At 46.2% G+C, this 13446-nt stretch overlaps 2 protein-coding genes and 1 long non-coding RNA gene across 3 annotated transcripts; 1 reads left to right on the top strand and 2 right to left on the bottom strand.

The window, feature by feature from the left end:
* BORCS6 (BLOC-1 related complex subunit 6) lies at positions 390–2060 on the bottom strand. Its single transcript, XM_021391987.1, is given in 3 exon segments — positions 390–1557; positions 1559–1960; positions 1962–2060. Coding segments are annotated over 3 exon segments (1122 nt in total). The 5' UTR covers positions 2031–2060; the 3' UTR covers positions 390–906.
* On the top strand, positions 1941–4269 carry PNRC1 (proline rich nuclear receptor coactivator 1). Its single transcript, XM_021391988.1, has 2 exons — positions 1941–2566; positions 3125–4269. The coding sequence occupies exons 1-2, from the start codon at positions 2138–2140 to the stop codon at positions 3563–3565; spliced, it is 870 nt and encodes a 289-aa protein (XP_021247663.1). The 5' UTR covers positions 1941–2137; the 3' UTR covers positions 3566–4269.
* LOC110396602 lies at positions 9423–12151 on the bottom strand. The gene is made up of 2 exons (XR_002437097.1): positions 11572–12151; positions 9423–9678 (listed from the first exon to the last, which is right to left on the bottom strand). It is a non-coding gene; the product is annotated as an uncharacterized LOC110396602 (long non-coding RNA).

Genomic DNA, 13446 nt, shown 5'->3' with positions numbered 1-13446 from the left:
ATACACTTGTGTAATGCAATGATGTATTTCTTATCTCTTTTCTGTGGCGTGCAGTGACAGAACAAGGGGCAATGGGCAATGGGCACAAACTGGAACATATTAAGTTCCATATGAACATGAGAAAAAACGTTACTGTGAGGGTGAAGGAGCACTGGAACAGGCTGCCCCAGGAGGTGGTGGGGTTTCCTACTTAGGAGATATACAAGACCGAGCTGGACACCTTTCTGCAATCTGCTGTAGGAAACATCCTTTAGCAGGGGGTTGGACTCGATGATCTCCAGAGGTCTCTTCCAGCCCCTACGATTCCATGATTCTAATTAAAGAGGCATTTCACAGTGATGCTTTGAACTTCCACGCTGTGTAAACCATAGATGCTAACACACGCAAAGCATGTTTTATCTGAAGGCCTTTATTTAGAACTTTGCATTTGGTTTTTCTTAGCTGAATCTCAGTTCTGTTCCGTGGGTTTGATAGAACACGAGTTTTTGGCTACTTACTTGAATTCTCTCATTTATATCATCTTACAGCTGTGTGCTGCGACAGAGTGCGAGCGGTAAGACAGGGTTCCTCCTATCAGGCACCGAGTCAGCTGCAAAGCAGCACCTATGCCCGTAAACATCAAGAAACTATTCACAACGACTTCAAAATCGGTCAGGCAGAAACACCAACAGTCGGTTTTAATTGAGCTCGGTCAGTTTTCCTAGCCCTCAATAAATAGAAAGCGTAAGGCAGGAGGAATCCAAATTCTTTAATGGAGTTAAGCCGGGAAGCGCCGCGAGCGATGCGTCGCGCTTCAACTGAGCACTCTCCCTCCAACTGCAGCTTGGGCCGCCCGGCCCGGCCCGACCCGGCGCGCAGCTCCGCATCGCCCAGGGGCGCACGTCGGCCGCCATTTCGCGCCGAGAGCTACTTGCAGAGCCCCTCGAGGCGCTCCAGCGTGCCCTTCATGTCGCGGATGCGCTTAGCCAGGGCGGGCACGGGCTGCATGGCGCGGTCCAGCTCCTCGCAGCGCGCCACCAGCGCGTACATGGCGCGGATGCTGAGGTCGGCCGCCTCCCCCAGGCTCTCCACGCCGTCGCGGTAGGTCTGGATGCAGCCGACGCTGAGCGCCGTCAGCGCCTGCAGCCCGCAGTGCACGTTGCGTAGCAGCTCGTCCACCTGCGCCGCCACCTGCCCGGCCAGCGCCACCACGTCCTGCAGCGCCCCGGGGTCGATGGCGGGGATGGAGCTGCCCCCGGCCGCCGCCGCCGGCTCGCCCCGCGGCACGCCGCTCAGCCGGATCCGCCGCTCCAGGTTGTTGGCCACGAATTGCGTGAGCCGGCCCTCGCGCAGCACCGTCCCCTCCAGCTCCAGGGCGCTCGCCAGCGTCGCCCGCCGCCCCTCCGGCAGCTGCCGCCCCTCCGGCAGCGACCGCCCTGCCACCGCTCCACCGCCGGCGGCCAGGCTCAGCGCCTCCAAGCTGCGCTCGTCCCGGCTCGCTCCTTCCCCGGCCAGGGGAGCGGCAGCGGCCTCAGGCCGCGGCACCGGCAGCTCCATAGCAGGCCCGGGAGGGAACGCAGCCACCACCTCCGGGGAGGCGCTTCGCCGCCTGTTTACGTCCCCTCCGATTGGCTGCGCGTCTCGAGGGGGCGTGGCCGATGCTGCTTGCGCTGCGCGGGATTGGCCGGCGGTGCTCAGCAGGGGAAGCACCCGTCCCATCCGTTCGCTTCGCACTTCGAGCCCGTGACTAGGAAACTGGGGCGTGCCCGTTGTTTGTGTCTTCCCGGATTGGGCGGCCTGCGGAAGCGGGCGGAGCCACAAGTGTTTGTGTCGCTTCCGATTGGTCGGGGCGGGGCCAAAGCGGCCGCCGGTTCGCTGAGATTGGTGGTGCCCGGCGGAGAGGCACGCCGCTCCCGCCATCCTCGCACGGCGATTGGCGGGAGGGCGGAAGGAGGCGTGCCCAGCCCGTGTAACAACACAGGGGCGCTGCTGGTTGCTCTTCTCACTCCCCCGCCATGTTCTCCTAGCAGCCGATCCGACCGTGCTACCATCTCAGCCTACAAAGCTCAGGCAGATAGCCCTCAGCGACCCGAGCCGCTCACCCCTGCCTGGGCTCGACCCTTCTCCCCTTTACAGCTCTGGGTACCCACGTCCCACCATGGTCACCACCACGGCGCCGCCGCCCTTCCTGACTCGAATCTCGGCGGGCACCGAAGACCCCCGGCGGCTGCCCTCGACGCTCCTCCAGCACCTCAGGCGAGGGGACAACAACTGTGAGAACCAGCCCAGCTGCTGCCTGGCAGGTCTGGGGGGCAGCGCGCGGCCCGCGCTGAAGAGAGTGAGGCGGAGGAAGGGCAAGATCCGGCCGGGCCCCGCAGGGCTCCTGCCGAGCCGTTACCAGCAGTTCCAGCAGCACCGCGCCGGCCTGGGCAGAAGGACGCCGCTGGGAGCGCACGGCCCGGCCGAACTTGGCACTCCCATCGCCTCAGCTGTCTCTGCCGCTCCCGGCTTGGTGGCGACCCCCGCCGAAGAGTCCCTCGCACCCGCCCCCTCCAGACCCGCGCCCAGCAGACCCCTCAGGAAGGAGGTAAGAAGGGGCGCCGAAACTTTGACTTTTCTCCCTTTCACGGCGCTCTGTTACCCCCTCGGATTGGGGGGGGGGGGGGGGTTGGGGGAGGCAGCGGGCGGCTTACCCCCTCCCCTCGCCCTGTGTGTGCGTGTTAGGAGCGGGGGGAGGAGAGTTTCCGTTACGTTCATTGTTGGGGGGGGGGGGAGGAAGCGAGTGAAATCGCTGTCGGCGATTGGCTGCCGGCCTCCACCAATGGGCGGCCGCAGTTGCGCCCAGCAACAGCCGGATTTAGCCTGCTGGCCGCGCGCCAGCTGCCCCTGCGCGCGCAGGCGGGACGTGCGGGGGGCGCAGCGCCCCATGGCGGCCGCGCGCTAACGGTGAGGGAGTCCTCGGGGGCTGTGGTGGTCCGCGTCCCAGCCGGGTGCGCCTGCCGGCCGCGCGCTTAGTAACAGAGGAGTTGTGAAGACGTAGGGTAGCCTGAAGGGGGACGGCTCGTTGCCGCGGCGTCCGTTGCCACAGGCGCCTCTGGAATCCTGAGAGGGTTCGTGTGCTGACGCGAATTCTTTGTCTCTTCAGTTTTTAAAGAACAAGATGGGAAAGACTGAGAAGGCTGCCACTCCCCACGGCCAACCCGTTCACGGTTTACATCTGTGTGAACAACCAAAGATTAACAGGCAGAAGAGTAAATGTAACGTGCCACTGACAAAGATCGCCTCGGCAAAAAAGATAGAGAACTTTTGGCAAGATTCGGTACCGCCAGAAATCATTCAGAAGCAGGAGAAAAAGCCACTTAAAAACACAGAAAACTTCAGAAATGCCAAGTCCAAGAAACCCATCACCCTCACAGACGCGAACCAAAAAGAAAACTATGCTGGGGCAAAATTCAGCGACCCGCCATCTCCTAGTGTCCTTCCAAAGCCCCCCAGCCACTGGGTGGGGGGCACAGCTGAGCTTTCTGACCAAAACAGGGAGTTGATGGCAGTCCATTTGAAAACTCTCCTCAAAGTTCAGGTGTAGTTTCCAAGCTCTCGGAATAGTTGCGAAGCAAACTCCATCCAGGAAACTTACACATGCCTTGTTGCAAACAAAAGAATTTAAAAAAAAAAAAAAATTAAAAAAAAAAAAACAAACGAAAGACTGTCAAGTCTTATAATCACATACAAAATTCCTTGTATTATATTTTTTATGGATGTGTAAATAGTGTACATCATGTATTATGTGTATATTCTTGTTCATACTTTGAGAGGTACATTTTAGTTTTGTTATGAAAGGATGTATTTTGCACTGCCTGAATGGTAGATGTCTTGTATATACAACATGGACAGTTTTAAGTGTGCTCTTGACACATGAAGACTTGACTTGATTTGCACAAGGTAAATGAAAATTCTGAACGGAGAGTACAGCTTTCTGATGTTAAGGTTCCAGATCAAATGTGAATGGTTTATTCATGCACTGCTGACAGTAGTTCTACGTTCTGTGTCCCAATCGAGTACAAACATGGAATTTTCATACAAATGTGAATTTCTGCTCTGGAAACAGTATCTGGAATTCCTGTTCATCTGTTTGTAACAAAATTAACTGGAATTTGAGTAGAATTCCAACCCATCAAGTTGAGCACTGCTGATTTCTTTTGAGAGAACAAAAAAGAAAAGAGCAGAGCTTTCTGCCATAAATTTAATTGGTCACTAAAAAATTAAATAAAACAATTTGGCCTCCCCTAAGTCATGTCTCTGTTTTTTTTTCCTGTGTGTGTTTGTCTTCAAGCATTTGAACTTAAATTGCTGCATTGCTTTTCTCTTTGTGCATGACTGCTTTTTTTTTTTTTTTTTTGTCCTTGTCAGCCTTTAGTTATCCAAATAACAAAGAGATCCAATAGCTTGGAAAATGTTTCCGTATCCTTTTGTTCCTTTAAAATTCAGATTTTGAGACAGTTGGAGAATTACGTTCAAATTCATGCTGCACTGCTCCTTAACAATTTTCATAGTAAGTGGTCATTAAATTAGTTGATACTGAAAGGCAGCAGTGACTGTAAGAGGACAAATGAAGCTTCGGGTTCTGCACTGATTCTGTCTCCTGCTGGTGGCTGTGCTGGAAATTGCATTCCTCTGATCTAAAATTCTTAAGGAATTGGGCTGAGGATTAGTCTGACAAGGATGTTGACATAATTAAGATTTGTGCCTACTTTAATAATCAGTATTTAAATTAGATGAATAAAGCGTGAGATGAAAAAACACTTTTGAATTTTCGGATCCACTGAAAAAAAGGAATCTCTGGGCATTAGTTTGAGGAAGGTTATGTAAGAAGAAAACAACCAGTGGAGTCCTAGGTAGTGTTTCCTTTCTTAGCATGCTCAATGGAGATTTAGTGGCCAGTGTTGACTATATTTGTGTCAAGTGTGCTGCTAGTTCTGATGCACGCACTCACCTTGTAGAGTTCTTGTGAACTGGTGGTATTAATTAGCCACCAGTTCCAAACTGAATTGCTCAAAAAGTAATGGAGAACTTCTTCGCTTTGATTATAGGCATTAATTATATATTTGCAAAAAAATTCTTTATAGTGCTATTAAGCTGTAGAAGTACGTGTGCTCTGAACCAGAAGTTCATACAGAAGTTCAGGAGCACCCCCAAATACTTCTTCACAACTTTTAAAATGTACCTGCATTAATTGATTAACAGTGATACATACTTGAGGAAGATGTATGGACTCGGTAATTTAGCAAGTCTTCTGACAATAAAAATCTTCCCATTTTAATTATCATTGAACAGCGCTAAGACAAAGAGAAATACCAGTAGAATCTCACTGAAGATGAATCTAGTAGATGTTAACTCCAAAGCTTACTACTTCTGGTACACGATGGGTTTTTTTATTTCTGGTTTGGTTTGTGGTTTTTTTTGTTTGTTTGGTTTTTTGTTTTTTGGTTTTTTTTGCCTAAATGCTACCGAGTACAAAGGAAAATGCCTTTAAGAACTTAACTTAGTTTTTGCTAGTGCTTAATTTTGTCAGCTGAACTCGTGATCTTACTGAATCTCGATAACTAGCTTGACAAGATCCAGTTCCTTAAGATGTGTAGGTTGGCATTCATTAAAATACAGCAACCTTTTTTCCCAGCTTATTACCTTTGCTACTATCAGCCTCTTTTCCTCCCTGCCCATTGGAGCTGACATCAAATTATTTAGTCTAAATGATAACTGATCCTATGTAAAACTTGCCACCATAATGCACGTCTGTTTCTGCCTCGATTTGCTGACGTACCTGTGGGGATTACAGAATTCATTTAAAAACAAGTGACATTAGTTCTCAGCTCCTTGGCCACTTCTTTAGAGCTGTTGAAAGAGACTTCTGAGCTTTAGAAAATTTTTCGTACTTTGTTGGGTCATAAAGATTACAAGGGTAAGATAACATTGTGTTATCCTTTACTCTTTTACTCCTCTTTTACCTCATCGTTTGCTCATTACACAGTGCAAAACTTCCTGAGCTGACTACTGCACCATTATTGATGGTCCTGTTATGATCTGTCCCTTAATGTTTAAATCTTGTTCTTTGGGGCTTTGGATTGAATCCTGGTCAATGGACTGAAATATAAAACCAGGCCTACATACAGTATGGCACTTCCCACAAGATTCCCTGGGAAATCAGGTCGTAGTTATCTCATAGGACTGTATTCTGTATTCCTCACTTCGTCACATTCTTTTCTTTAATGGGGATTTTCAATTTCAAATGTTCCCTCAAATTTGATGGATTTATCATCCTGATTCCCCGAAAGCGGGCATTGTATGAGATGAACATACTATTATTTGACTTAAGACTTTATGAAGAAAAACATGACTTTGGTTTTTGGAGGACTCCATAGTAACATAGCCGGAAGTGTTTTTGAAGTGAACAGTTTTTAAAGAAGAAAGTGATCAGGCTCAGCATGTGTGTTGTGATCAGCTAGTCATGTGGCTGCTGTGTGGAAGCTAAAGAAAACGTTTATTAAATCTTCTGAGTTCAGACAGAGTAGGGAATCTGAACTTACTGCATTTTAAATAGATAAATAAAAATCTTTTCTGTTTAAAATCTTTTGTGCAATGCTGTGCAAAACCGTAGGAGAATCAACTACAAGTTGAATACTTGCCATGTGGTAGTGGTCCTGAAAATTAGCTTTCATGGAATGTATTTGTTGCGGCGCTTTCATGCATGGCTAAGTTTCAAACCAGCAGACACAGCTTCATTAATAATAGCTGACTTGGTGCTCTACTAAAGCTAAAATGTTTCTGTCTCCTGATGCAACAGGAGCAAGAAATCCCCTGTAACTATGGCTCCCTTGCACTAGTATCTCTTCAAAGAGGCTGCTAAATCCTTATGTAACCTATATATGAGACTGCAACTGTTTCCACAAATCATCTTCTATTCCAGCTATTAATGCTTTCTCTATGTACTGTCATTTGCAGCAGTTCTTGTAAGTATTGTCAGAGTTTTTGCATTACAAAGCACTTGATACATGCAACACTTCACGTTTTTTTTTCTGCTTTACCCAGTTCTCAGATCATACGTAGAGCCTACATTATAGATTGATTTTCTTTGTAATTTTGGAGATAAGTTTGGGTTTATTTCTGCACAGAGAGTCTTGGCGCTCTTCCAGCAAGCAGTTTTCTTATTTTCATTTACAACATCATTCCTCTTATTTTTTTCTGCAACCTCTTGTTCTCTTAGAATTTTGATTTCGCAAAGCATTCTTTAATTTTATTCTCATCATATCTTACAAGTATTTAAGGGGAATTATTTTCTTTTGTGATCTCTTAAGGTTTTATGTTATGAGTAGGATGATCATTTTCCTAAAGGGTCAAGGAGTTCAGCAAATAAAGGGTGAATGCTGTAAAATGTTAACGTTCCCTGTGGAAAAAAATTGATACTACTTTGTTGAATAGGAATTGTACTCTATTTTTAGTAAGAGGAAGTGTTTAGTTGCTGATTTGATAGAAAATATTAATGAAAGGCACATGTATCAATTAAGAAGAAATACATTACCTAATTAAAGGGCCTTAACTGAAGTTAGCAGCTGTGTCAAGGCTGTGAACTTTTTGTTTTGCATTTAGAGTGCAGAAGAATGTTATCAGAGCTAGGACAGGAAGGTCAAAAATTCAGCTGAATTTGAAAAAAAGAGAAAAAACATCTCAAGTATTAATGTGCAGAATGAACTCATCCTGGCAGAGGTAGCATTTCTGAAGTCAGCATTCTTCTGTATCTGCTTTTCCCGTGGGATGATAAAATCTCATTTATTTAACTCCCAGAAAACAGGTCTTTAGATTTTGCTAAGCTCTATCTGTACTAGAAAAACTGCATGGATACTTTTGTTTAAAGTTAGCTACACATTACACATATTTAGGCTTAAGTGCGTCAGGAGCAGTCTTTTATTTTGAGTGGTTCATAAGCACTTGTCTTCCATTTGAGAATTACACTGGTTATGTGTACTTACACAATAGGTCGTGTAAGTACAGCTTGTGTGAATTCTGTAGTTTATACGAGAAAGAGATGGTATTTTGGATTCAAGGGTTTCTCTTGTATTGGAAGGACTTTCCTAAGTACTTTCAAGGCTGTAGTTCAGTATATGGCTGTGTACATTTCTAACATTAGTGTAATGGTGCTTATATAAGTTGCGTTTCTAGCATCGGATTATTCAGAAATTGCATGTTAGCATATTAAGAATATCGACTGATTATTTTAGGAATTGATGCAGTAGTAAATCGATAGTCTGTGTCCAAACTCTAGACATTCTTTTGATGTAAGCAGTATGGAAAGTGCTGATACTTTTTTTCCCCTGCGCTGGAAGTGATAAGGAAAAAAATAACTGATGAGAAGTAAAAAAACACCCTGAAAAACAAGGTCAACCAAGAGATAAGAAAGAAGCTACTAAGATGTTGCCATTGAATTGCGGGGAAGGAAAGGTATAGTAAGAAAAAATTACCTCCAGAAGTATCTTATGTTATTGCAGGTCTAGGGCATTTGACTGAAGTGGAATGCAATTTGCTACCAGTTCTGTGGAAGGCAACATCAGCTGACAGGTCTTGTGACTGACTGTCTGATCAGTACCTCTTATTCATCACTAGTAACTGCATCTAAGTGCGGTGTTCCTAATGGCTAGCACCATTTTAAGTAGCACAGGATGCTCTGCAATAAATATGTGCTGCTCCCAGGTTTCCATGGTTTTTTAGACTAATTTTAGAAGCGGTCAGAGAAGCCGTTGACTTCAGATGCTGTGTTCTTTGGCAGCCATCTCAAGCCACATTCTTTGTAAGAGAAGGCATGCTACCTGGAAAAGCAGCACGTGTTTGTGATATTTTGGCTCATGGCTTCAAGAGACAAAGACTCTACTATTCAGTGTAGGATCACTTGACTACATCAGCCTAGAACAGTGCAAGACTTCACATACAAATTTTACTCTCTATTTGTGATGGTTTAAGGGAAAGAGTGTGGCTTTTTTGGTTTATATTGCTGTTTTGATTTTCTAGTTATTTTAACAGAAAGAGATGAGACAGATATTTAGATTTCTGCACTATCATGTGAGTTTACAGTTGAAGTAAATGTGTGGGTGACAGCAGCCTTTGTGTTTTACAGATGGAAAAACAGTCGTTTTGCTGAAGATCACTCAGTTCACTAAGCCAGGAGTAGAAGCACAGTGTCTGTGGCTCAACTCGGGGTTTTCCTTTGCTAGGATGCCTGGTTGCTGTGTGATTTGCAAGTCTCTCTTACCCCACAGTGTAGTATGTTACAATGCAATGAATATCATACTCTGCTTTGAAATGTTTGACATGTAGTCATTGATAGGGCTGGTGAGATAAAATGGGCTGTGTTTATGGTTTGTGTGGTGGAGCGTTATATTACACGACAGTTTTAGTAATGTGCACATGGAAGATTACTTTTATTTTCTCCACTCCTATTTTTGACACTTTGATACAATATCTAATCCATACACACCACTGTCATTTCCGGCTTATCTTCTCTGTTCTCTTCCCACAGCCACCAGTGGAAGACTGATATCAAGTCAGAAGTTTCTACATGTTGGCTGCTGCCTTTCCATTGCCTTTACATGCACAACATCCTCATCATTTCTTGAGTTTTCATCTGAGCCAGCTTTAGACTCTCAGTTGGTCCTGGAAGACACAAAGAGGCCCATACTTTCCCAACAGAGAGGATCTTAATAAAGGAAGACAGGATTAAGACTGAGGCACCAAGTCTCTAACACCAGTTAGTCCTTCTAAAGACCTTCAGCCTCCCCGTTACATTCCCTGATGGTTTTCTTTGGTCTTCACTGCAGCTGGTAGTTTCTCTTTCTTTGTATTTCCTTCTGTTTCCCTCACTTTACCACAGATGTTTGTATGTGTAATTTATTTGCTTGAAAAATCAATTTGAGAGAGTGCCACATTTACCTGTTATGTTCAGGCCACATTTCCTTCAAGGAAGAATGTATATTTCTAAAGAAAAAACAGATTTTTACAAGGTGTGGTAATCCTCTTGGCGTTTGTCCTATCAAAGTAGCCTTACTTGACCAGGCAAGAATGTAGCACAGTCTCAGTAACGGTAACATGGCCCACTTGATACTCTGGAGGGCTAGAAACATTCTAACGAGCCAGTCCACACAGATACTGCAGAACTCCCCCCCCCCCAAAAAAAAAATTATAGTTTAAGGATTATTTTCTCAGAGATCAGGAAGTCTGAGGGGCCTGGCATGGCCTGTGTGCTCATGGAAGGTCATCCCAGGAAGATAAATGGCAGCCTGCAGCCCTGAGACACATGAACTGAGGCTTTTTCTCTAATTTGCCAGGCCAAGTCTGCTGTTTGAGCGCCTGTCAAGCACAGCCTACTTCCTGCCTGTGCCCAAAATTCTTAGGCTTGTTCTGCACCTACAGGCCCTGCTTTCCCCCAGGTAGCTCGGTGCCTTCCCCAAGGGGAAAATCATCTACTTGGGGGAAAAAAAAGTTTTATGCAGTTTTATACATGTGCACCAGGAATACCTTTTACACTCTTCAGCATCTACAGATCCAACAGCCTGCAATGTCTGTTCACTCCTGCAGTACTGCTCTGTACCATTTGTATCATTTCCCATAGTCCCCATCCATAGTCCTCATTCATGCCATGTAATGGCCCTTCTTCCCTTGCTGAAGGAAATCATTCTCTCGTAGTGTGTTCTGCTTTTCTACCGCATATCTATCCATATGCATTTAATTCATTTCAAAAATATTTCTAACATCCTTTTAACTGCTGTACTGAAACTATATTTTGTCTGCATAAATGAGAATAAATATCCCAAAGGCTTTAATATGGAACCTGCAGAATTTTTTCCCTGGTTTAGCCCAGGGTAGAATTTGAAATTGATAGTAATGGAGATCAAATTCAATAGCTGTTATATGATTTTTTTGCTATATATAAGTGAACTTCCACAAAGAGTAAATGGCAACGCCTTGCTCTGCCTGCACAGTTAAGTGTGATCAACTAGCTTTGCCTGTGCAGAACTAAATTACTAGTTTCATGACTTCTTATTTTCACTGTTTTTCAAAGGTGTATCTGGTGACTACTGTGCTGCCTGGGACAAAGGTCAAAGCTTTGGAGGGACACAGCTGGATACACAGGAATGAACAAGCAGCTTGATCACTGAGATTTCCACCCTAAGGAAGTGCTGGGGTGCAGGGAGGGTTCAGTTCTGGATCACTTAGTCACCATGCTCTGTAATCCTGTGAATCATTCCCAATTGTTTGGCAACGTCAGTGTTTTAGAGTGCTTGGAGAAGGCAGCCTTCCTGCACAAAGGGGTTTTCCCCTCCCACAGAGCTAAAAGGAAGGTCCCTCAGAGGCACCTCCTGGCAGGACACCCTGCTGTCATACTCCTGAAACGAAATCAAAACTTCTGTATGGAAGAGAGAGCCTGGTTTCGTTTCTTCCCTCTCTAGCAACACTGAAGAGCCAACCTATACCAATACCGTTACCGATTACTTGCACTCCTCCAAGCTGCTGCATTTGAATAGAATTTTTAATACAGACATGTCCTACCTTTCAAATGCTGTGGGGGCACGATATGTGTAGGGAAAAGTAAAAGTCATCTTGATCCTGTCTTGCCGTGTTGACTCAAGTGCCAACGTAGTTGCAGGTTTCTTTAGGAAGGACTTTGCTTACTTCTGACACGACTGAGATGGTTACGTGGGCTGAGCCCTGAGGAGGGCAAAGGAGAGTGCTTTCCCTCTGGGCAAAGTAAGGACTGAAGGAGTAGAAAGCTGATAGGAGATTAACAAAAGCAACGGAGAGAAAGAGGGATATGGAAGAGTACTGGTGCCTTTACTTTAACAGTTGGAGAAACGGTGGCAGATGTCTTTGTAGCATACGCATATTGTTTTAGGTATTGTTTATGCATAAAGGTTCGCGCCCTGGCCGCTGAGTGCTGAGTGACCTGGTGAGGAGCAGCGGAGCTCCCTCTGGTGGCTCCTGGGGACATTTCGCGGGGGCGCCCGGAAGGGAGCAGCTGAGAGCAGCGGACATGAGGGCCCACCACCGCAGTGCCCGGAGCCCACGCTTGTGCTCTGCGACCGGGCAGTGTGATCACAGAGTCATAGAATCACAGGATCATTGAGGTTGGAAAAGAGCTCCAAGATCACCTAGTCCAACCATCGACCCACCCCCACCATGCCCACTTGACCATGTCCCTTAGTGCCACATCCACACGGTTCTTGAACACCACCAGGGATGGGGACTCCATCACCTTCCTGGGCAGCCTGTGCCAATGCAGCACCACTCATTCTGAGAAGAAATGGTTCCTGATATCCAACCAGGTTCGTGCCCTGACTCATCTTAAGGCCATTAATTCTTGTCTTATTGCTGTTACCTGGGAAAAGAAGCCGACCCCCACTTTGCTACAAGTTAGGTAGTGAAGGGTCTGGAGGAGAAAATGTGTGAGGAGCAGCTGAAGTCCCTTGATTTGTTCAGCCCAGCGCAGAGGAGGCAGAGAGGAGGCCTCCTAGCAGCCTACAGCCCCTCATGAGGGGAGTGGAGGGGCAGCACTGAGTTCTGCTCTCTAGTGACAGTGACAGGAGGTGAGGAAATGACATGGAATGGTGTCAGGGCAGGGTCATGTTGGGGATTGGGAAAAGGTCCTTCAGCAGAGGGTGGTCAGGCCCTGGAACAGGCTGCCCAGGGCAGTGGGCACTGCCCCAAGTTGCCAGAGTTCGAGGTGCATGTGGACAATGCTCTCAGACACTGGGTTTGAGTTTTAGGTGGTGCTGTGTGGAGCTGGGAGTTGGACTCAATGATCCTTGTGGCTCCCCCTCCAACTTGGGATATTCTGTGGTTCTAGAGAGATGCCCCAGTAAGCCAGAATATGCTGTGGGGTGTCCTCAGGTGGTTTTGGAGTTATTTTAAGAGGACACCAGACAGTGATTTATTTGGTCAAAATTTTGTTCTAAGGGCAAACAAAAAAACATTACCTCTAGGGACTGTATAGTTCCAGGTGGGCAGTGAGGGCTGTGTTCTGCTGCCATTGGCTGTAGCAGTGCATCTCCCAGGTATAGCACTGTGGTGCCAGCTGGCACTTCTCCTCTAGTACATCCCCAGGTGATGTCATCCTGCAGCAGCATTTTCAGGCATAAAAACACAGCCTATAGTACATAAATCTCATGTATAGATACACTGTCTAATCATCATTCAGAAGGCCAGTGAAGACTGTTAGTGCACTGAAAAAAAAAAAAGGCAAGCAATAAAAAGTTACAGTGTGCAAAAAGGAAGTTAATGTTTTTTGTTTTCTTCAGCTAATGTTTTACCAAGAAGGCAGCTGGAAGATTAAGGCAAAATGAATTAGGCAGGAATTTCTTAAAGAAAACATCCGGTGCACTTTTGGCAGATGGTGTTTTTGTAAAACACAAACTTACGACATATTAA

The sequence above is a fragment of the Numida meleagris genome, chromosome 3 (genome assembly GCF_002078875.1).
Source record: "Numida meleagris isolate 19003 breed g44 Domestic line chromosome 3, NumMel1.0, whole genome shotgun sequence".
Lineage (NCBI taxonomy): Eukaryota > Metazoa > Chordata > Aves > Galliformes > Numididae > Numida > Numida meleagris.
The sequence above is the reverse complement of the archived record's forward strand: the minus strand, read 5'-3'. Positions and strand labels throughout refer to the sequence as shown.

Bases quoted from the DNA above. Each gene is read 5' to 3' on its own strand.
- PNRC1 (XM_021391988.1), top strand. From the start codon at position 2,138: ATGGTCACCACCACGGCGCCGCCGCCCTTCCTGACTCGAATCTCGGCG. The intron at 2,567-3,124 runs GTAAGAAGGGGC...TTGTCTCTTCAG, and splicing joins GCAGACCCCTCAGGAAGGAG to TTTTTAAAGAACAAGATGGG.